Source organism: Giraffa tippelskirchi, chromosome 6 (assembly GCF_054371585.1).
Source record: "Giraffa tippelskirchi isolate mGirTip1 chromosome 6, T2T-mGirTip1v1.2.pri, whole genome shotgun sequence".
In the NCBI taxonomy this organism is placed as follows: domain Eukaryota; kingdom Metazoa; phylum Chordata; class Mammalia; order Artiodactyla; family Giraffidae; genus Giraffa; species Giraffa tippelskirchi.
In genome coordinates, this window is record NC_137280.1 from 566,068 (window position 1) to 591,108 (window position 25,041).

Genomic DNA, 25,041 nt, shown 5'->3' on the forward strand with positions numbered 1-25,041 from the left:
ATGAAAAAAAATTACCCTAAGACTAAAACACTTTTCATCAAGTTACTATTTTGATGCACTTCATATATCACCTTTTGGGGGGATAAAGGCAATTCAGATCTTTTGATCTCCTTTTCACTCGGGAGACATCAGTTCGGAGCTCCCTTTGCAGAGTTTCTCCATCAGGGACACTCGTGGGCTCTGACAAAACTGCGGGAGACGGAAGAGGGCTGAGCACGGTGGGGCCGGGGGAACTCCCCCTGGCGCAGGTGCTCTGGGTTTCGTAACGAATAAGACGGGACTGCAGCTCTGAAAATCCTCCATCTCTCTCTAACGCCTTCCGGTCATCCAAGCAGTACCTGAGCAAGAGAAACATCTTTAACATCAAAGACTGCCGCAGCAATGGGCTATTTCCTGCCACCAGCAAAGAGCAAAACATTTACTTAAAAAGTTCTTACAAAACTTCCTAATAATTGTTGGGAGCATGAGTGAATAACCAATTTCCCTCACAAGTTCAGTTTTTTCCAGCCTGCTACATGACATGGCAAAAGTTTTTTTTTTTTTAAAGTGAGGTACAATCTGATTCCTCTTTGACTGTTTCTGGGCAACAGATTAAGTTAATCCTCTGGCTTATTTTCAAAATAATATAGTTGCTGTTTTGATACTTTCTAAATCTCTACCAACCTCTGATTCCTCAGCATGGCTGATACGTAATGATGTGAAATGCTGACTTCTGTTAGAAAGGGCAAGTTTGTGTTCAACACAAAGATTAGGAGGGTATAAAGGCATTCTAAACTGGCTCACCAAACACAGCTCAGAACACTTTGAAATTTCCCTTTGAAACTGACTTCCACCTTACTGACTGATTGACAAATTTTTCTTCAAAGTTTCGCTGTCTATGGATCTGGTTTCTAGCAAAATCTGATTTAAGGCATCAGTGAGATGTTTGTTCAGTGAATGCTTCTGGACTTAAAGAGTTCCCATGTTGTTAAGGACAACAAATAAGTTTATCAGGAAAGTCACCTATGAGACACATGATGTTGGAAAACCCTTCACTTTCTCCCTTTGTACAACATATCAAGGAAACTCAAACAGTGTTCCATATACAATGACAGGACTACAAACATCAAAGACTTTTTCTGTTATCTGTCTTCTTGTAGATTCTAAGACGTTCCTTAAATCAGAACTTTGGGTCTGTAAGTTTTTAGTTCAATGTTTAAGGAGTGTATCATGACCCCAATGTCTGGTTGCCTGGTGGAGGTTTTAAGGACTTTCTCTTTCCCTTGTGACAGGTATTTTGATTTCTAAGAGTATATACTAGAGAGCCAGACTCCCCGGATTTAAATCTGCCTCTACCATCGTGTGAACATGGCCAAACTACTTAATTTTATGTACACTATTGCTGCTGCAAAATGAGATTCACAGCAGTTACCTCAAAGAGCTATTGTGAAGATTCCATGAATGGATAGACTCAAGCACTCAGAATCAGTGCCTGGAAGCTGCCAGCAAAGCATTCAATAAACATACACTGCGGCTGTCATCACCATCACAGTGGTTTTATATTCTACCACGGCAAATCTCATGGTGCGCTAACGATGCAAGCAGAGCCAGGACTCAGACCCAGGGTGGTGGCCTCAGAGTCTGCCCTGAAACAATTTAGTATGTTAGCTTTCATGTAAAGGATAAGGATCACCTTACTCAGGGGTCAGCTCACAGATGCACATTAGAATCACCTGAAGAGTTTTCATGAGATGCTAGCACCCAGAGTTTCTGACTCAGCTGGTCTGGGGTTGAAGTTTAGGACTGTTTTTTTTTTAAGCTACCTAGGTGATTCTAAAGTGTAGCTAGGACTGAAATAGCTCTGATATAACCCAACAATTTAACAGGGGAGAAAACTGAGATTGTTAACTCGTGGCAGAGAAGTGAGTAGAACCTAGGTCTCTCAACTCTCTAACATTCTTTCTCCAGTCCATTGTTTAATAAAACATATTTCATTAAAAATCAGTAGCAACCCTAAGGATTACTGATGAGTCCTATTTCTATCCTGAGCAACTGATAGAATCTAAAGTACAACTAAGAACCATGAATGCTAAGGACAAGCTGTAGGCAAGAGGAAATGTAATCCCTGATTAGCCTACAGGAAATTTTTGAGAGGAAAAAACATGTACAGTTTGACTCCAAATACAATTTTTCCTACCCTAAGGTTTTGATTCTAAGATGCAGATTTTTTCCTCCCAGGTTTAACGTCTCTCGATCACAGCTGTTCATGGTGTCACGCCTTTAACTGAATCACGTGCACCACCATGTTGACTTTAATTGCCATTTAAAATGTCTTCAGAGTGATTCTACTATGATTTGGCACAGAAACAAGAAGTGAGTCTGTCACTAAGAAAGGAACAGAAATGGAGCAGCAGGAGTAGGGTGCATATTGGATAACAGTGAAGTAAATATTCACTCTAAAACAACAGCCAAATGCTTTCTGTATCCAGAGAAAGAAAAATACCTAACAGAAGATGAAGCTACCGCTGTACTAACCTATCAAAACAAAACAGACAAGACACTGCCTAGCACACACCAAGCAATGCCAATGGATGCTGTAACACTCCCAAACATGCTGGAATAGAGAAAGAAAGTTCAAAACAACAAGAGGCTAGTGTGGCCACCTGACAGTCACAGTTTGACAGTGGAATTTCAATTTGTTGTTCAAGAAGACACTGCATCTTACAGTCAATGGGATCTTACACTCCAGGATAAGAGAAATAAGTGAAAAACGAGCCAACAGTGGACAGATTTCATTTTGCCTTTGGAAAACACTGGTTTGCACTTGAACAGTTGATATATTTCTTCCAAATATTCCTTAAGCCTGAATAGAGGAAGAGCTCAAGGACTCCCAAGGGTCACAGTGACGTAGGAAGAGAGCGCATTCTCTGCAGTTCCATATTTACTTTAAAATTTCACTTGAGCTTTGTTTACAGGAGAAACATAATCTATGTTTAACTGAAGAGGCTTACACAGTTTACACCCAAGTCTTGAAAAAAGCGTGCTTCTGTGCTCACCTGCACATCCGTGAGTGTGATTTCAATGGCCCAGGCTTAAAGAAATGAAGTCACAACTAGCCATGTTAATTTGCTTAAGGGGGTTTCATTTTTTAAACTCCTCAAATTCGTATTTCAACTGTTTGTTTTTTTCCACAGACAAAAGTTCGATGTTGTTCCATATACACACACGTTGCCCCTTATTATTGTTTAGTAGTACTGGTTATATACACATATCAGCTTATTTATTGATCTATTCTCCTATTGATGGAAATAAGGCTATTTCTAGTTTGGGTTATTATGAATACAACTGCTCTGTGGGTTCTGTTACAAGTGTTTCTGTGGTGTTACGTTTTCATTTCTCTTAGGAAAATGACTATTGGAAATGCTGAGACATGGGGTCTGAGCTATGTTCAATTTCATAAGAATCTGCCAGATCCTTTTCTGAACTAAATATACCATTTTATACTTCCACCAATAATGTTGAAGAGTTCTGATTGTTCTAGACACTTGCCAATACTTATCAGTCTTTAATTTTAGCTATTCTGGTGGCTGCAGAGAATTTTATTTATGGATGTACTATGATTTATTGAACCAAGCTCCTCCAGTTAGACATTATTTCCAATGTTTATTTGAAATAAAACTGTGAAAAGTACCCTTGCAAAATTACTTTCAGTGTATACACTAATTTTATCATTGAGCAAAGGTAATCAATCCGATATTATAAAAAATTACATGGCTTTTGGTAAATTACTGATCAGTCTCCCAGACAGATTGCACAATTTAGACTCCAAGCTGGCTGGCTCATGTCCCTTTACCACCAATACGTTTTTATGGGTGGAAAGGATTCTCACTGTTTCAATTCACATTCTTAATGTAAATTTAAAAGGCTGACTGGTAAAGAAAACATCTTTTACTGTGTACTGGTCATATGCGTCTCCTGTCTCATGAATGAATGGTCTTAGATGCTGCCAGCTCTCACACTCTCCCTATTCACACGGTGCTGACAGTATTTCAGTCCTTTCACATCTCTTCCTTGAAATACTTCACCTCAGTTTATCAAAGGACAATATTTCTTTCAATGGCACAAACCAAGCATATGAATTCGTGTTTTAAAAATAAAGGTTTCCTCTTACTACCTCAGTAATAAGGAACAAAATCCCTCCCACATCAACAATGATCTTCATGATTTGGTCTCAATACAGTATACATTTTAATCTCATTCAGAAACAAAAATGTTACTTCCTCTTCCCAGAATCTGTACCCCTGCACTTCATTCCTCACATCAGTTCAGTTGCTTAGTTGTGTCCTACTCTTCGTGACCCCATGGACCGCAGCACATCAGGCCTCCGTCCATCACCAACTCCCGGAGTTTACTCAAACTCATGTCCATTGAGTTGGTGATGCCATCCAACCATCTAGTCCTCTGTCATCCCCTTCTCCTCCCACCTTCAATCCTTCCCAGCATCAGGGTCTTTTCAAATGAGTCAGTTCTTCGCATTAGGTGGCCAAAGCAATGGAGTTTTAGCTTCAGCATCAGTCCTTCCAATAAATATTCAGGACTGATTTCCTTTAGGATGGACTGGTTGGATCTCCTTGCAGTCCAAAGGACTCTCAAGAGTCTTCTTCAACACCACAATTCAAAAGCATCAATTCTTCTGTGCTCAGCTTTCTTTGGAGAAGGCAATGGCACCCCACTCCGGTACTCTTGCCTAGAAAATCCCATGGACAGAGGAGCCTGGTAGGCTGCAGTCCATGGGATCTGTGAAGAGTTGGACACGACTGAGTGACTTTACTTTCACTTTTCACTTTCATGCATTGGAGAAGGAAATGGCAACCCACTCCAGTGTTGTTGCCTGGAGAATCCCAGGGTCAGAGGAGCCTGGTAGGCTGCCATCTCTGGGGTCGCAGAGTCGGACACGACTGAAGCGACGCAGCAACAGCAGTAGCAGCAGCTTTCTTTATAGTCAAACTCTCATATCCATCATGACTACTGGAAAAGCCATAGCCTTGACTAGACGGACCTTTGTTGGCAATGCAATGTCTCTGCTTTTTAATATGCTGTCTAGGTTGGTCATAGCTTTTCTTCCAAAGAGCAAGTGTCTTTTAATTTCATGGCTGCAGTCACCATCTGCAGTGATTTCGGAGCACAAAAAATTAAAGTCTGTCACTGTTTCCATTGTTTCCCCATCTACTTGCCATGAAGTGATGGGACCAGATGTCAAGATCTTAGTTTCTGAATGTTGAGTTTTAAGCCAGCTTTTTCACTCTCCTCTTTCACTTTCATCAAGAGGCCCTTTAGTTCTTTTTCGCTTTCTGCCATAAGGGTGGTGTCATCTGCATATCCGAGGCTATTGATTATTTCTCCTGGCAATCTTGATTCCAGCTTGTGCTTCATTCAGCCCAGCGTTTCTCATGATGTACTCTGCATATAAGTTAAATACGCAGGGTGACAATATACAGCCTTGACGTACTCCATTCCCTATTTGGAACCAGTCTGTTGTTCCATGTCCAGTTCTAACTGTTGCTTCTTGACCTGCATACAGATTTCTCTGGACGCAGGTCAGGTGGTCTGGTATTCCCATCTCATGAAAAATTTTCCACAGTTTGTTGTGATCCACACAGTCAAAGGCTTTGGCATAGTCAATAAAGCAGAAATAGATGTTTTTCTGGAACTCTCTTGCTTTTTCGATGATCCAATGGATGTTGGCAATTTGATCTCTGGTTCCTCTGCCTTTTCTAAATCCAGCTTAAATATCTGAAGTTCATGGTTCATGTACTGTTGAAGCCTCGCTTGGAGAATTTTGAGCATTACTTTGTTAGCGTGTGAGATGAGTGCAATTGTGCAGTAGTTTGACCATTCTTTGGCATTGCCTTTCTTTGGGGTTGGAATGAAAACTGACCTTTTCCAGTCCTGTGGCCACTGCTGAGGTTTCCAAATTTGCTGGCATATTGAGTGCAGCACTTTCACAGCATCATCTTTTAGGATTTGAAATAGTTCAACTGGCATTCCATCACCTCCACTAGCTTTGTTTGTAGTGAGGGTTCCTAAGGCCCACTTGACTTTGCATTCCAGGATGTCTGGCTCTAGGTGAGTGATCACACCATCGGGGTTATCTGAGTCATGAAGATCTTTTTGTACAGTTCTTCCGTGTATTGTTGCCACCTCTTCTTAATATCGTCTGCTTCTGTGAGGTCCATATCATTTCCATACTTTATTGTGCCCATCTTTGCATTAAATGTTCCCTTGGTATCTCTAATTTTCTTGAAAAGAAAACTGATTATTGAGGAAGGCTTTCTTATCTCTCCTTGCTATTTTTTGGAAGTCTGCATTCAAATGGGTATATCTTTCCTTTTCTCCTTTGCCTTTGGCTTCTCTTCTTTTTTTAGCTACTTGTAAGGCCTCCTCTACAATGTCACGAACCTCTGTCCACAGTTCTTCAGGCACTCTGTCTATCAGATCAAACCCTTGAATCTATTACCCACTTCCACTGTACAACTGTAAAGGATTTGATTTAGGTCATAGCTGAATGGTCTAATGGTTTTCCCTACTTTCTTCAATTTAAGTCTGAATTTAGCAATAAGGAGTTCATGATCTGAGCCACAGTCAGCTCCTGGTCTTGTTTTTGCTGACTGTATAGAGCTTCTCTTTTTTTGGCTGCAAAGAATATAATTAATCTGATTTCTGTATTGACCATCTGGTGATGTCCATGTGTAGTCTTCTCTTGTGTTGTTGCAAGAGGGTGTTGGCTATGACCAGTGCGTTCTCTTGGCAAAACTCTATGAGCCTTTGCCCTGCTTGATTTCGTACTCCAAGGCCAAATTTGCCTGTTACGCCAGGTGTTTCTTGACTTCCTACTTTTGCATTCCAGTCCCCTATAATGAAAAGGACATCTTTTTTGGGTGTTAGATCTAAAAGATCTTGTAGGTCTTCATAAAACCGTTCAACTTCAGCTTCTTCAGCATTACTGGTTGGGGCATAGACTTGGATTACTGTGATACTGAATGGTTTGCCTTGGAAACAAACAGAGATCATTCTGTCATTTTTGAGACTGCACCCAAGTACTGCATTTCAGACTCTTTTGTTGACTATGAGGGCTACTCCAATTCTTCTAAGGGATTCTTGCCCACAGTAGTAGATATAATGGTCATCTGAATTAAATTCACCCATTCCAGTCCATTTTAGTTCACTGATTCCTAAAATGTCAATGTTTACTCTTGCCATCTCCTGTTTGACCACGTCCAATTTGCCTTGATTCATGGACCTAACATTCCAGGTTCCTATGCAATACTGTTCTTTACAGCATCGGACTTTACTTCCATCACCAGGCACATCCAAAACTGGATGTCGTTTCTGATTTGGCTCAGCCTCTTCATTCTTTCTGGAGTTATTTCTCCACTGATCTCCAGTAGCACCTCCAATAGGCCACCTACCAACATGGGGAGTTCATCTCTCAGTGTCATTATCTTTTTGCCTTTTCATACTCTTCATGGGGTTCTCAAGGCAAGAATACTGAAGTGGTTTGCAATTCCTTTCTCCAGTGGACCGTGTTTGTCAGACTTCTCCACCATGACCCGTCCGTCTTGGGTGGCCCTACATAGGATGGCTCATAGTTTCATTGAGTTAGACAAGGCTGTGTTTCATATGATCAGTTTGGTTAGTTTTCTGTGATTGTGGTTTTCATTCTTCCCATAGACACTGCCTTTTTGGTCAGATAAATTCCTCTTCATTCCTTCAAACTTAGTTCTGATGTACTCATTAAAATTTTCTCAAACAAGTCATGGTGTTTACTTGTTCCATACACTGGGCAGTGTTATATACTGGTATTTTTAACACTGTTTACATCCTACTAAAGTCATGTCTTTCTTTCCCCCCTACTAGAGTACATGTTTCTTAAGGGCAGAATTAGCTGTCTTATAGTCTTTGTATCTTAGCCCCTGAGTGAATAACTATCAGTACAGTAGGTTTAAAGTTGTGTGACATAAAGATTAAGTTTACAAGATAACCAAAGTAGTATATCTCTTTTGCTCACTGATAAAGGTACTTCTAAGAGATCAAGGTAAATTCAAGTCCTTTTCTATTTTCATTTATGGAAAATCAATATAAAATAATGCTTTGCTTTAGGAATGTGAAATAGTTTGCAAAATGAATCACTAATTTAATCTAAAATATATTATTTCCATCATTTCATTTCTTATCCTGGTGAAAATGGTAGCATGACCTCAGAAACTGCTAATGCTTCTAATTCTAAGAGAACCCTTTGAAATTTTATTTAAACAGGTCAATTAAAATTCCGTAAAAATGTACACACAATTAACGAATACATTTCATCTAATAGTTTCTGAGCAATTACAATGACCAGGGAATATGAATGTGCCCAGTCATCTAAATATACATTTATATACAATATACAAGGTAGGGACCAAAATAATTCTGACTAAAATATCTAATAACTACTAATAGGACATTTAAATGTAAAACTGATTAATCAACAAATATCTTTTTTTTTTTTTTTAACCAACAGAAGACAAATTATTTGTGTATGTAATACTTGTTTTTTGAGGGTTTTTTTGACATATTTTCTCTTTGGCTCTCTATCTCAACTTCTATCAGTTTGTTACAGTCATTCTTCACAGTCACAGAAGATAAGCCACATTAAGAACACACATAAGAATAAAATGAAAATTAAAAACTCACTCAATTCCATGATAATGACATACTGAAGCTTTTTCAAAAGGTAAACCCCGAAGTTTCTGAGGACTAAGTTCTGGTGTCAGGACAAAAGTCTTCTCCCTGAAACAAAAAGCTTTGCATTTATTTGGTGAGAAAGTTCAAGAAACTGTCTAAAGAAGGAAGTGTGACTTCCTTCTCTATAACTAGATATTATATGGGATTAAAAACTGAATTACATCAGGAAGCCAAAGAACACGAAGTACGGCTAAGCCGAGGGGCTTCGTCACTTACATCTTCTCTGTCCCAAGTTTCTAAATATGATAATATCACTGATTTTACAAAACTATTCTGAGAAATGGTTACATCAAGAATAGAACATGATTTGTAGGGGAAATTCAAGAAGCAGCATTACTCCTGAAGCATATGTTTTTCCTGATGTAGTAAAATGCTTATGCATTTATTAGTAGTTAAATTCTTTTCTTGCAGTGGAATATTTAAGTCAAACTCCAATCTTCAGTAACAAAAGAAGTATTTAGTTCCTACTATACCACATGGGGAATCTAGATTTTTCTATGCCTGGGAATGTAGTCATTTTGACACCTATTTTAAGAATCAGTGACCTTCTAAATATCAGTGGATATAAAGACTAACCGCTGATTTCAGATCTTCTTCTAAAGCAGGTGTCCAATCAGCAGCTGTGTTGGAACTAGTCCTGTGGTGAACTGACTGTTATGTAAGTTTCATGCTCAGCCCTCCACGTCGGAACCTGCAGGGGAGGAGGCTGCTGCGATCAGGTTAAGCTTTCTGAGTTATTCTAAGAAGCGCCCTCCTTCTCTGCCTGAGTTGGGAGGCACTGTTCTGATGAACTGCATCATGATTCCTGGAGCTCAGAACAGGTTAGAGGTGGGGATGGGAGAATTATGCAGGTGTCTTTACACAGGTAATAGGCAAAAGGGCACCAAGGGCTTGACTTCAGAAGACTTACAAATGGTAAACAGAAACACAGGTCAGTAGTGGAGTATCAAGAGTAACTCACCATCACACTGTCCCCCTGGCTTTAGTAATGAAACTGCCCATATGTCCCTGAATACCATCTACCGAGTACTGAGATAAGCATTTGAAATGATTACATTAAAATGTAAGACATATGCAAGTTAATGAATCCTGAAAACCAGGATTTACATTTTAATGCCTCCATTTAAAGTGTTTCACATAAAGTAACACTAATAAATGGCAACGATCCTAGTGTTTTATGACTAACTATTAAAGTGAATAATTTTGTAATATAAAACTATTTAGGTACCTAGCATCTCACTTCCTTCCTTTACCATGTTGTCTTCCATTTCTTATTTTAATCTCTCCCAGCAACTTTATCTATTTTTGTTTAATTTTACTCACACCTTGTTCTTTCTAAAGGAAATATTTTAGTAAGTATGTATTTTATCAATGTTTAATACTTCCTTTACATATATAGGTGTCATTCCTGTACTTTGCTTAATATCACATTTCAGGTGGTCCCTTGGTAGACATTTAATAAAAGCCCACAGGTCCTTGAGTCATTACCATGAAAGCTCATCCTTCAACTTTAATAGAAGATTTATTTGAAAATGACACACTTCTTTACTAACATCAAGGAATTATATCAAACTTCCCTAGATAAAATCACTGGCAAGCTACAGGAAGAATTAACAGTATCCCCCCTTGACACTGCAGCTACAAAGACATTCTGGTCAAAAAGAGTACAACCTACATAATTCAGTTTTGGCAAACCCATCTGACTCTGCCAGTTAACGCTTAATAATCTGGAAGGACAGGAATCCAATAACTAAATAGATGAAAACGTATATATAATTCTTCCCTTTCTTGATTCCCACAGAAAAGATTATCAATCTTTCAAAGCTATTAGAAAAGGAAAATTACTCTAAAATTACACTGTTTTTATGTCATTAAAATCATTAAGTCATTAAAACTCAGAACTATTAAGACCATCATATCTCCTAAGTTGCTCCCCGTCTTTCTCTCTCTTTAGTGACCACACACATGATAAATTCTTTCCAAAATCAACCCTTAAATTCAGTACTTGCCAAAATAAGCTTTGTAAAAGTAATGAAAATGTTCTATAATTTGTAAGGTCCTTTGGAAGATTCTCAGAAAAATGGATTAACAAGAAGAAATTGGGGCAGTGAACAAAAAGTATTCAAATCTCACAAATATTTGATGTCACGATTTTGCCTGTAATTAAGTTAACTTCAGTAATACCCAGAATTTATTAACTAGCAACTTAGTGGAAGCTGTCTTGGAAGTCAAATTAGTTGTAAATTATTCAAGTTGACAGCTAGTTTTACTTGGTACAGTTTCAAAAGCATTTTTATTACACTTTCCCATTCTTCTCAGTTGAAAGGCTGTCCTTCTTGCTACTATTAGGCATAACTGACAATGTCATGATTAAGTAGTAGTAAAATCAAAACTAGAAAGTGATAGAAAAGAGAATTTAAAAAAAATTTTTGCAAGTCAAATTATAATTTTTCTGAAAAAGTATTGCCATCTGTCTACAAAGTAGAAGCTCACTTCTATAAGAAATATGTTAAAGTGGTTTTTATTACTCCTGTTTCCTTTATACTCCATACCACAAAACAGTAGAACATTAGGCTAAGGTAAAATGTGAGAATTAAGGCCAACTGATAAACACTGGGCTCAAACTTGTAGATTTTGTCAAAATGGCACAGAACGTCTAATCGGATGTTAGATCTAAACACGTGACTGGAGAAGTAAGAGGCAAAGCGCTTCTAAAATGATTCCTTAAAAATTAATTGGAAGATATAAGTTTATAACTTACCCTTTCTGAATCTGTAAAGGCTGAAGATCTCCTATTGGTAATCCGTCTGAGGTAAAGAATTTAAGCAATTCTTTAGCATCCAATAATGTGACTGAATCCCGTGGACCCTCTTTGTGGCCCAGCAATTGTTCAGATGAACGAGGTAATGAACCAGTTCTGACAAAAAAGAAAAAATTATGTAGATTTATTAAAAGCAGATTAGAATTCTCCACGGTTGGGAAAAGTTGCTATGAGCAGAAACCAGAAAAATACACACACACACAAAACTGAGGATCTACACATTTAAGAAAGAAAAAAAGTAAAATCTTTGCAAATCATTTACAATCAAAGCATATTTTCAAAAATCTGTATACAGGTCACAGGAAAACTTGCAGTTATCATGTCAAAACAATGTTACTACTTAACTAAACATAATTATATTCTTTATATTTGGCATGATTGATCACTATCATGCTATCACACTATCATTATTAGTGTGAAGTCATCAATACTATAAAATTTAAATCTAAACTCTCTTGTATGTGCCAAAACCCCACAATATTGTAAATTCTGAAGGCAGAGACTGAATGTTGCGATGTTCTATAAAGTTGAAAGATTACGTAACGCACAACCATGAAATGAGATGGTAATCAGATATTTCTCCAAGGTCTCTTCTAGCCATGATTATGACATTATGAATAAATACTAAATTATTATTATACCTGAAATATATGCAGGACTTCATACTTTTCAAACTACATACAATATATTCTTAATCCTCACAAATTCCCTTGAAAAAGACAGGACAGGTCTTATCTCAAAATGAAATTAACACCTGAAAATAAGAACTTTGTAAAGTTTGTATCATACCAAGCCTAAAACACGATCACTATTCTTACCACAAAATAGTGCCTTTCAGACCCACGGTGCCAAGTTTTTAAAATGACAGAATCAGAACTAGCCTGACTCTGAATTAGGTGCCAATTCGACTCTATCGCTCTATGAACCCAAAAAGCTCACCGTTTTTAAAAACTGGAAAGAAGAAAATAGTTTCAGAGAATGCTACAGGTTTTCTGAAGCACTGAGTTACAAATCATACTATTACTCTGTCACCAAAGCAAAAATAAAGTCTTTCAATACCTGCACAGAACATTAATTTCCTGACTTTATATTAATTCAACTATCTCCTGATTAATCACTCAAGCATTTTTACTGATAACCGTATGACTAAAATGTTGACATTACGGCCTTAAGACATGTTTCTATACATGACAACAGTGTCTCTTTCTTCTTCTCATTCCCTTTATTTTTAAATTGAAAATAAAAATCTAATAAAAACAGTCAAACAAGAAAACACTCAAAATGCTATACTCCAGGAGGAAAAGAACTACATGATGAGCTGAATTTAATTTCTATATAGCTATTCTCTAACAGTAGCTCACAAAATCTTAATCAATATTACTCTCAATCATTTTGATAGGCCAGTTACAATGGGGAAATGCATACTTTGCATTTACATAGAACCCAGGACACAAAAATATCAGAAAAATTTAAAAGCCCAGTTTGTGATAAAGTATACCAACAAGATACATTTTGGGTAAAAAACAAAACAAGAAACACTGACAACACTTTTTTAGTGTTTCCAAGCTTACAAAGTATTTTTTCATACATTATCTCATTAAATTTTCACAACTTTGAAGTAGAACTTGGGCTTGTTATCTCCATCTTACAGATGAGTCAACAAAGTCACATAACAGGTGACTGAGTTTGCCTAAAACCAAATTCTTGGTACTTCCCTGGTGGTCCAGTCATTAAGAATCTGCCTTCCAATACACGGTACACAAGTTCGATCCCTGGTCAGGGAACTAAGATCCCACACGCCACAGAGCAGCAACCTCGCCCGCGTGACAAACCTTGAGAAGCCCGCCCACCAAACGAGGAGCCGGCACTCCACAATCAAGACCCAACACAGCCAACAAGGGCTTCCCTGCGGCTCAGCTGGTGAAGAACCCGCCTGCAAATACGGGAGACCTGGGTTCCATCCCTGGGGTGGGAAGATCCCCTGGAGAAGGGAAAGGCTACCCACTCCAGTATTCTCGCCTGGAGAATTCCAGGGACTGTATAGTCCATGGGGTCGCAAAGAGTCAGACACAACTGAGAGACTTTCTCTCACAGTCAAATAAATAAACAAAACCACATTCTTATGATTTCTGAATGTCACTCTGTAATGGTCTTTTATTCTTCAGTTGAATCTGTTTTAACATAAAACAAATTATGAAACTATGTAACTTTGGTTCCCAGTCAAGAATTCGGTGGTATCCTCCCAGATTTTGAAGTGTCCACAAATATGTATTGAGCATTTACTCTGCAATTATCACTGTAATGAACTAAAAAAAAGTTCACTGATCATAATTTATAGACCCCCAATCACTGTTCATGACTGTGTACAGGTACGACTCAAAGTAGGAGAAAGGAGGGAAGGAGAGCAGAAGGAGCTAAACACATCAGTGTAGAATGAGGCAGAAAAGGCACAATGAAATAAGTTTCATGAAAGAAGTAACAGCACGTTCTTTTAACTGCAGCATTTATAGAAGTCTTAAGAGAAAGGTGATATTTGAGCTACACTTAAAGGACAAACAAGCTTCTTCTGGTTCAAGATGATGCATCAAACATACACACATTAACCTCTCCACTGAAACAAACAGAAATCACAGCGCTGAAGTACTAGGCACTAAATTTATAATAGGGCTCAAAAAAGGAAGAAGGAAGAGCAGTGGACCAAAGGGTTCAATGAATTTCAGGAATAAACTAGAATATTCCTCAACAAGAATTAGAAAGAAACCTATAGAAAAGGTAGACTATGTCTTCTTCTCCCATGAAACCACAGGGGACTCTAGACTGGAGCTCAGAGGGGCCACGGGCAGCCACCAGGTGACCTATTTTCAGAACTCTACTAGAACACCCTCTCACACCACATCTCAGACTCATGCTTTTACCTCGAAGAGAAAAACTGCTCTCTGAACATTCATAGCTAGGTGCCTGTCCTTACCGTCAGCGGCGAAGCCCCCAGAATACAGCGCTTTATTTAAGCAACGGGTAAAGCACCCACGCTACCTGCCCCCAGGTGCCCATTATCTCCCTTCTCCCAGGATAAAGTCAGGTGACAGCAGGCAGGGAACAGAACCACACATACAGAGAGGAGTGCAGGCGACCACCAACATAAGACAGTCTAGGACTCCATTCTTAGCTGTGAACAATCAAGGGCCACAGACCCTGAGGCAATGGTCTTAAGCCTTCCTGTCTTTTTCTATACAGCCTCACCATGTGATCTCATCCACTAGCATATACTAAAGAAACCCTTTAAATGGTAACTCCAAACAGACTCCCAGATTTCTCCTTCTAATATGCCCACATGCATAATCCATAGGTCAAATAAAGCATCACTAAAGCAGAATTCTTGATCTTTCTCCCCCAATCCACCCTTGTTTCAACTTACCCATATTCCCCAAACCATAAGAACACCACCCACTTGCTGTTCAAGCCACAAACCTAAATTGACTTGGATGTCTCTCGTTTTCTCTCTTCTCAGAGAAGAGGGGCAGGAAAAAAACAGGAAGTTTCTTTTTTTCCCTAGTGTAGCACCAAAATATTCTCCAAACTTGTTCTCCACTACTACTCCAGTTAGAAGTCAAAGTTACCTCTCAGCCTACAGAAAAAGCCACCTAAGTGATCTGTCTGTTCCTAATACCTTCCTTCCACAATCTATTCACCACAAAAAAAGTAAGTTATTTTGCAAAATCAGATCACATCACTCTGACAAAAAATCCATGAAAAGCTTACCAATGCATTTACGATTCAAAGACCACATGAAAATCTGTAAGGGCCTACGTGAATGCACGTGCTTCACTCATTTACCCACGAGGTCTCAGCTCCAATGTAACTTCCTCGGAGTGCCCTCCCCAACCATCCCCTCCCATCCCAACAAATAAAGTTACTCTCCTTCAGTCCCTCTGCTTCATTCATTACACACAGATCGGTTTGCAAGTATTGTATTTACTTGTCTGGTTATTGGTTTCTGTTGACTGTCTCTCCCCCTTAAAAGGCAAGCTCTAAGAGGAGAGCCTAACACACAGTTGCTGCTCAGTAAGTATTTGTTGATATCTATGAACAAAATGTTATCAGTTCAGTTCAGTCTCTCAGTCATGTCCGACTCTTTGCGACCCCATGGACTGCAGCACGCCAGGCCTCCCTGTCCATCACCAACTCCTGGAGTTTACTCAAACTCATGTCCATTGAGTCAGTGATGCCATCCAGCCATCTCATCCTCTGTCATCCCCTTCTCCTCCTGCCCCCAATCTTTCCCAGCATCAGGGTCTTTTCCAATGAGTCAGCTCTTCGCATCAGGTGGCCAAAGTATTGGAGCTTCAGCTTCAGCATCAGTCCTTCCAATGAATATTCAGGATTGATCTCCTTTAGGATGGACTGGTTGGATCTCCTTGCAGTCCAAGGGACTCTCAAGAGTCTTCTCCAACACCACAGTTCAAAAGCAACAATTCTTCGGCACTCAGCTTTCTTTAGAGTCCAACTCTCACATCCATACATGACTACTGGAAAAACCATACCTTTGACTAGACAGACCTGAAGTGATAAATGTTCTCAGCAGAGGAGCTAAAAATAAAAATGTGATTTGCAATATTTGGGAGGGCAATGCAACAGAGTCAGATTCCTTCTCTTTATTCTATTCTTCCACCACTCAACAAGTATGTCCTGAGTGCCTGCCCTGTGCTAAACCAAAAACAAAGCAAAAACAAACTCGGCCTCTTAGAGACAGTTAATATATACAAACATAAAAATGTAAAACAGGAACATTTTAAAATGGCTCGAGGGAAAAGAGTACTTTTACTTTATTTTACACATTCCTGTGGACAAGGAAACGGCAACCTACACCAGTATTCTTGCCTGGAGAATCCCATGGACAGAGGAGCCTGGTGGACCCCAGTCCATAGGGTCACAAAGAGTTGGACACAACTGAGTGACTACACACACACACACACACACACACACACACATACTTCTATATGTTTTAAATTCTTCTTTCATATTCATATATTTTTGTACTTCTGTGGAAGATGGTCTGGAAAGTCATACACTAAAATGTTACCTGTGATTATGTACACCCAAAAAGGACAAGTAGAATATGGAAGGAAAAGAGCATTTCCTGGCACCTTACTCTGCAATAGTCTATCTCGATCTATCTATTTATCTACAGTAAGCATATATATCTTTTACAATAAAACCACAAATTACTATCTCATGAACACAATTTAAGGATTAAGAAAAAATAAAGGTCATAAAAAATAATAAGCTATTTAAACGTTACCTCATTTTTTGTTTAGCTTTTTCAAAAGTTTCCAAATTTTGAAGGACATGCCTTTCTGGCCACTCCAGAGGATTGGTTTCCACTAGGCGGGAAGAAGCAGGCTCCAGTGAACTGTTATCTGAAGAGAAAGAAATACATGTGAGTACTGAAAGGTATTAACATACTGAATTTTGCGATATAAAAATGTGCACATGTAGATACACACATAAAAACCAGTTGGATTAATTGTACAATGCTTACCTTAGGCATTTATTCAGGCTATCTTTGATGACCTAAACTGTGCAAAATGGCATAGAAAAGTTCTTTGGAAATGATAAAAAAAAAATTAGTATTGAGCTTTATTTTACATTCTCCTCATAATAAAAGTTATGGGCTAGAATTCCGAAAAGGAATTAGCACTGCAAGGACTCATAGGGAATGAAAGCTAACTTTGTTATTTTAGTGAAATTAGTTCTAAATGTGGAGAATATATGGGATATAATATGTGATCTCCATGTTAGAAAGAGGAATTAGCACCAATATCCTGAAAAATTCATATTTTTAAAAGATTACTTCATTCTCAAAAGTACAATAATACCATAAATAACTTAAGACGTTTGAGGGTAAAGATTACTTCAGAAATAATTCTCACATATATTAATGTAAGAGGCTTTAACATTCATTTTCAAGTAAATCACTAACATTAAATGCTATTTTACTACTAATAAAGTATTATATGTAAGAGTGTCTTATCTTTTTGGTCAGTATGGTGCAATGAACTAACATTGGGATTGTTGATAATCCACAATTCTCATTAAAGACAGAGGGCCATCTTCCATTCTCATTATTAATTATGAGGACATCTCAACTGTTTTAAGACTGACAAAATCACTAACTGTACTACTGGATTCCAAAACCATCTGGTGTTTTACATTGTTTTGAACTATTACACACTACTCTAATAAACTGACTGAAAATTACTGGACATTAGCTGTTTGACTAACCATCAACCCTGCCAAAAATACCCATTTTATACTTTGGGGTCTTACAAAGTGATAATGATTTGGTAAGAAACTTTTGAACTAAAAAGAAAAATTAATCACAGATGAAAACAAAAGCCAACTGCATATCATTTTTCCTTTACTTTTAAACCATTTAGCCTTGAATGGGGCTTAGGGTTAGTCTTGAATAGTTAAAAATATGTTTAATGCTTATATTGGATTGCCCCAACCAAATACCATCCAAGCATAGTAGTTCTTGCTTCTTAATAAGAGTGGTGAAATACTGACTATTTCATAGAATTATAAGCTTCATGATGAAATAATCTGCTTTATAATGCTGGCATGGCTTTTCAAAAAATGGATAAAGAAAAAAATCATTAGTAGTTCTGAACAATTGCAGGCTATGTTTACAGAAGGATACAAGCCATGTTAAATAAAAGTAAACATTAATTATTCCCCTAAATATTACAATATAAATTATTAAATTTGAGTATACAATGTATATAAATGTCAATGCCATAGGCTAAATATTAAGGCACAGACAAACACTCATATATATCACAGGGGAGTGATTTGGTGGCTAAGCATGCACGCACTGATATTAACAATGGTGATAATAACAATATAAATGACAGGTCACAATTTTTTGGAGATGATTACATTCTAAGTGTTTTATAGGAATTAACTCAGTTAATCCTCATAAAAACCCTAGTAACTGGGTAATATTATTATCTCCAAGTGAAACATGAGGAAACAGGCATGGAGAGGCTGAAGAACCTGCCCAAAGACACTCAGCGGAGATGTGAACCCCGGCTGTCTAGCTCCCAAGGCCTGGGCCTTTAAACACGGCACGAGATGCCAGGCTTATTCTTTGTTTTCCAACCAGACCGTAAGCTGCTGCAAGTCAAGGACCCACCCAAATTTTTAATTCTTCATGTGCCTTCATGGCATCCAACAGAGAAAAGACACACAACAAACATTATTATTAACTTGATTCTATGGCCATTTTCTTATTAATGTATGGGATAAAAATGATTTTCACAGACTAACAACAAAAAATTATCCTATACATTTAAAACGCCAGGCAATCGTCCAACGCTTCCTTGTTAAATCCTGAAGAGCTTCACTCTATGCAAATTCATCACCAGAATAGAAAGCAGGAAAATAGAAAGAAATGCCAAGTTAATATAGAAATGATTTCCTGCTCCTTCAGTAAGTTTGGTGACTTCCTGCTATAACATGTGGAACATCTTATTATATGTAGTTTTAACTACATTAGGTTTACTAAGTTCTACTTTTCTCACCTTATGGAAATATAGCTTAATAGAAACCCATCCATTCCAGCAGCTTAGTAACAGTTTTAAGAGGAATTACCTTAAAGTGCTTCTCCTTCTGCTCAAAAACAATTATACTGAACGTGCTTAACAAAAAAGTCATCAGAAAATTTCTAATGTCTAAATGATGAAAAATATAACTTATATTGATATTTACACACACACTTGTATACACAAATGTATCACTACTACAATTTGATAGATTTTGATTTGATCAATACATTTTGTAAGTTTTAATAATAACTCTCATAAATGCTACACACAAAAAAAGGACTACTATTTAAAGTAAAAAAAACTTACCATTTAACACATTGGAGGTTTTGTCTGTCTTTATTAGACTTGTTTTAGGAATAACAGCATCAAAATGATCTAAAAAGCGTTCCCTTGTGCGCGTTAGCAGACTTTTGAGTTCATCCACAGAAATTACCTCACGCTGCTTTGCCAACTTTCTCCTTCCTACAAGGCAACAAATCAATATGATTAACAACATAACTGTTATTTTAAACCCTTTGAGCTCATCTACTATCTTTTAGGGGAAATACTTTCAAAAGTAAAACAAATGAATTTCTCTAGCAAATCAGCATTCCTGCGTAGGCCTGTTTTCCTTTCAGTTCCATTTGAAGGTAATAGAAGAATTTTCAGTTCTGTGAAATAAACAGAGTAATGTGTTAACACTAAAAGGTGAGCAACAGTCAAAACAAGTTTACAGAAGTTTTCAGAAATACACTGCAGAGCATGAAGACTGGCCTGATGTTGGTGCTGACAGAAAATAAAACCTGTACCACGTTTGGTTAAACGTGGTGGTTTGGTCATTTCCGTCTATTTCTTCTCCTACTCAAAACTCATAATCACAACCGAGGAATAAAAAAAGGACAACAAAAGAATAAACACTAAATGATGGCAGTTTTCAACAAATTTTGGAGGATAAGATGATGGTGGAGTGGTAGCTGAGTTTGCAGGGAAGAGAGAGGGTCAGCCGAAACAGGAGGGTCCTGAGCTGACACGAGACCAATCATGGGTGTGCCTAGCCTCCAGCCCTCAAGCCAGACGCCTCTGCTCTTGTTTTGGGGATAGAAACAGGAGATGAGGAGTCTCAGATCACAGCACATCAGGAACGGGAGATGGTGAGGAACGGGAGACGGTGAGGACCAGGAAGCCTGGCGTGCTGCAGTTCACGGGGTTGCAGAGTCGGACACGACTTAGCAGCCGAGCAACAACAAAAAAGGGGTATTGATGCTGGAGGACTAGACTACAAGATTAAGTAAGAGTCTACGTACCGAAAGGTCAGACTTCCAACCCGGTGGCCAGAAAGACACACAGAAGCTACAGATGCCCCACTGAAAAGATGAAAGGATTCTCCCTTTGAAAAACTGAATGCCCCAGGAGGAAAAAGCTAGATACTGACACTACGGTGGAATTAAGGATAGGACCTCACAAACAAAATGTTGAATAGTTACTCCACACTCTTGAAGCTTGCCAAATATTATATTCGAGTGACACATAAAATTTCCCAGTTAAAACAGGACGAGGGAAAAAAAATCACCAGAACTTTAACGAAAGGGGTGGAGGGGACAGGGAACTCTGCATTTCACGGTCTCATGTTTAGACACGTAAGGACTTTGATTCAGCAGTGCTTCCAGCTTCTTGCTCCCTCCCATCACCCACTGAGCTGGTCTGGAACAGAAACAGGGCATGGTCTGATCAGGACTCCCCTTTCCAACTTTCACCTGAGCAAGCAAATCCTCAGGACGCTCGCCTGAGGTATGGTGGTGAGATCCCTGTCCCAGCAGGCCTGATCTGCGGTTGCCCAGCTCTGGCTGTCATTCAGGGAGAAGGTTCAGTTCTGGGTGTATGCAGCAGAAAACCCATTACAGCTCTAAAAAGTCATAACCTTCAATCCAGGAACTGATCTCCATCAGTGTGTTTCTTAAGTTTATTTCTCAGCTGGTTCCAAATTTGGGAAACAAGTATTATTTACTAGGCCTCTCCAAACTAAAAACCAAGTCTGGGATGAAAAAGAAAGACTAAAGCAAGCAAAAAGAAAAAAGGAGCCCAGCAGAAACAAAAGCACCTAGGTAACAGAGAAAGTTTGCTGGGATTAAAGCTCTCATAAGCGCTTCTCTGGGGGGCTCAGACGGCCTGCAGTGTGGGAGACCCGAATTCGATCCCTGGGTTGGGAAGATCCTCTGGAGAAGGAAATGGCAACCCACTCCAGTATTCTTGCCTGAAAACGTCTATGGACGCAGGAGCCTGGCGGGCTACAGTCCGTCCATAGGGTCACAAGAATCAGACATGACTTAGCGACTAAATCACCAAACCACAGAAATAAGAAATAAGAAAAGATACTATACTCATGAAACAAGTACAGGATAATCTGATAAAGGAACAGTCAATGAAGCAGAAAATATTTTGTAAAATGAAGCACAGGAGAGATCAAAATTTAAAAATACTGCAAGACATCCCCCAGAAACTAGAACAAAAAGATAATAATCTGGAAATAGGAAAAAAGAGCAGGTATTCTATCCAAAAAAAGGTTGATATATAACCAGTAAGAGTTCTAGAAAGAAAAAAGAAAATGGGGGAAAGAAAATTATATTAAAGAAATAAGAAAAATTTTCAGACTTAGGAAATGTGAATCTTGTATTGATGTGGCTCATCAAGTACAGAGCTTAACCCATTGGACAGCGGAAAGTGGGGGTACACACATTAAGATTCAGAGTAAAGCTTCCAGAGGCAAAGCTTCTGGGGGTAAAAGTTCTAGAAGGGGGCAAAAGCAAACTAAAAACAGACACTTCAAAGGAAAGACTAGTGTGAGACTTGTCAACAGGAGCACAGCAACAGAGAAAACAACGGGACAAGGGCTTCCCTCGTGTCCAGTGGTGAAGACTCCGCTTCCACGCCAGGGAGCGTGGGTTCAGTCCTGGCTGGGGGCCCCACACATCCTATCAAGTGGCCAAAAAAGTAGACAAGGGGACAATGTCTTCAAAATTCTGAGGGCAAATGATTTTTAACCTGGAAGTCTAGATGGACTATCAGTCTAGTAAAGATATTTTCAGACATGCAAGAGCTTGAAAACTCGATGCCTCAAGAACAAACTTTTACTCAGGAAGCTAATGCAAGATATGCCCCAACCAAACAAGGGAGTGATCCAAAAAAAAAAAAAGAGGTCAAGGGGTCTAGAAAATAGGAGATTCCAAAAGAGAAGTCACTAAGATGTCAGTAGGTCTAAGACACATTTTGTTCAAAATACAGTAAAATATGAAACACTCCAGGAAAAAAACTAAGAGAAATAAAAAGGAACTGTTGTGTTTGAATATACCATAAACTTAATGACAGGTGTGTGGCAGAAATGTTAGAGGCTCTGGAGAAACATAAAAGTATTTTTGCCTCTACAGAAGAATGGGCAAATTAAAAATAAGGTGATTATCAACCACAAGGAAAACAAAGATTATACAAGAAAGGAGAATTGACCATCATATACTATATAACTCAGTAGTAAATTTATAGATAGTTAGGCAAGTGGGCTTCCCTGGTAGCTTAGATGGTTAAGAATCCGCCTGTGAAGCAGGAAACCTGGGTTTGATCCCTGGGTTGGGAAGATCCCCTGGAGGAGGGCAGGGCAACCCACTCCAGTGTTCTTGCCTGGAGAATCCCACAGACAGAGAGAGGAGCCTGGGGGCTACAGTCCATGGGGTCATAAGAGTCAAGACACGACTTAGCGACTAAACCACCACCATCACTGACCTATGCTCATTAAAACCGTCACTTATATTACAATACTGGGCAATGTGGAAAGCAGGGCATGACTTCCTATTGACCTTAATGACCAAGCAAGAGAGAGAGAGAACAGATGAGGTTTAACAGGGTTTATGAGCAGGATAATTTACCGAGGTGAAAAACAATCCCTATACAGATAAGTCGGTGACACAAGTGACAGATAAAGATCTGGGAGAAAATACTGGACTAAAGTCTTAAAACGAATTCACTAAAGAATGCTATTCCTAGAACAAGCTAGTAATAACTCAGGACTTAGTAAAGAAAAATAGAGTGTAAAATGTCTAAAAATACCAGCAGAATGAACATCAATCAGGTTTGCACCGGGTTCTATAAATTTAAAAAAGATGTGGGGAACTCAGAGTAGTGACCGCAGCCCTGGAGCCATACGACAAGGCTGCTATTTTGGAATCTGTTCTGCATCACACTGAGCAGTTTTTATTTAAAAATCATTCAGCGTTCTTAAACCTTTTCGTTTTTCTTTTTTATTTTTTTTAATATTTTATTTGGCTAAACCAGGTCTAAGTCGTGGGACCTGGGGTCTAGCTCCCTGCTGCTGCTAAGTCACTTCAGTGGTGTCCGACTCTGTGCGACCCCGCAGACCGTAGCCCACCAGGCTCCCCCGTCCCTGGGATTCTCCAGGCAAGAATACTGGAGTGGGTTGCCATTTCCTTCTCCAATGCGTGAAAGTGAAAAGTAAAAGTGAAGTCGCTCAGTCGTGTCCGACTCCTAGCGACCCCATGGACTGCAGCCTACCAGGCTCCTCCGTCCATGGGATTTTCCAGGCAAGAGTACTGGAGTGGGGTGCCATTGCTAGCTCCCTGACAAGGGGTCAGACCTGGGTTCCCTGCACTGGGAGCCCATCTCAGCTACTGGACCACCAGGAAAGCCCTAAATCTTTTCTTCAAAAATCAGTGAAACAGGATATTTAATAGTTCTAATTATAAAAGTTTATGAATTATAAAAGATGAGTTAAACATAAATTATAAAATTTATGTATCATTCCAAATGTCTATATCTAAATATGTATAGCTAAAAATTAATTTTTAAGAATAAAATTTTCATGCAAACTTTCCCAGTTGTTCTTTTTAACTCAGTACAGAGAAATATTGGGGGAGATAGTAAGTTTACCCCATGTGTGATTAATAATTTTAAAAAGAATTTTGAGTAACGTCTTATTTTCCAGCAGAGACTACAATCTGTATTGATATTAAAACATTAATTTTTACCCAAAGAAAGCTTTCCTATTCATTTGCATCAGGTATAAATTAACTACATCAATGTAAATACTTTTATATTTATATTCACTTCTTTGAAAATCACTGAAAGAGACACTAAGATTCTCTTACACTGGAAACCTCATTTGTTGTCATTCTCCTCTATCTTCAGAGATACATGAAATCTGAACAGATGCATCTCTGTCCCTAGATTTTCAACTCGGTACTAACTTTCTGGGTAAAGGAGAGATTGGCTCAGCAAATAATTCCATCATAATGGATTAAGTGGATCACTCATCTAATCAGCAATGGCACCCCACTCCAGTACTCTTGCCTGGAAAATCCCACGGATGGAGGAGCCTGGTGGGCTGCAGTCCACGGGGTCTCTAAGAGTCGGACACGACTGAGCGACTTCACGTTCACTTTTCACTTTCATGCATTGGAGAAGGAAATGGCAACCCACTCCAGTATTCTTGCCTGGAGAATCCCAGGGACGGAGGAGCCTGGAGGGCTGCCGTCTATGGGGTCGCACAGAGTCGGACACGACTGAAGAGACTTAGCAGCAGCATCTTAATCAAGATTGAACGCTTCAGATTGCACTTGGCCAGTGCGTGGATATCCCCAAGGCTGACATCTCACGCAGCTACTAGCTCTGAGGCCTCCTTCAGCCTCCAGCCCCCTACCTGCCCTTGCACAGTGTCGAGGCCACCCTCACAGCTCCTGCCCGTGTTATCACTCAGCTGCTGGTGCTTCCACATTTTCAGCATTTATTTAGCACCTTCTTTTCCCCGCTCCCTGACGCAGAGCTTCCAGTCACACCTATAGGCAACAACTTGATTATAATTCCCTTCCC

The 25,041-nt window shown here is 39.0% G+C and overlaps 1 protein-coding gene across 4 annotated transcripts in view; it reads right to left on the reverse strand.

Annotated features, from left to right (window-relative positions):
- MTBP (MDM2 binding protein) overlaps positions 1 to 25,041 on the reverse strand; it is a 67,488-nt gene that overhangs the window by 7,809 nt on the left and 34,638 nt on the right. For all 4 annotated transcript variants that reach the window (XM_081504799.1, XM_081504798.1, XM_081504801.1 and 1 more), the window contains 5 exons: positions 19,498 to 19,653; positions 16,884 to 17,001; positions 11,525 to 11,680; positions 8,713 to 8,808; positions 72 to 338 (listed from right to left, as the gene is read on the reverse strand). In XM_081504799.1, the coding sequence (XP_081360925.1) occupies positions 72 to 338; positions 8,713 to 8,808; positions 11,525 to 11,680; positions 16,884 to 17,001; positions 19,498 to 19,653 (793 nt within the window). The remainder of the gene's footprint in view (positions 1 to 71; positions 339 to 8,712; positions 8,809 to 11,524; positions 11,681 to 16,883; positions 17,002 to 19,497; positions 19,654 to 25,041) is intronic.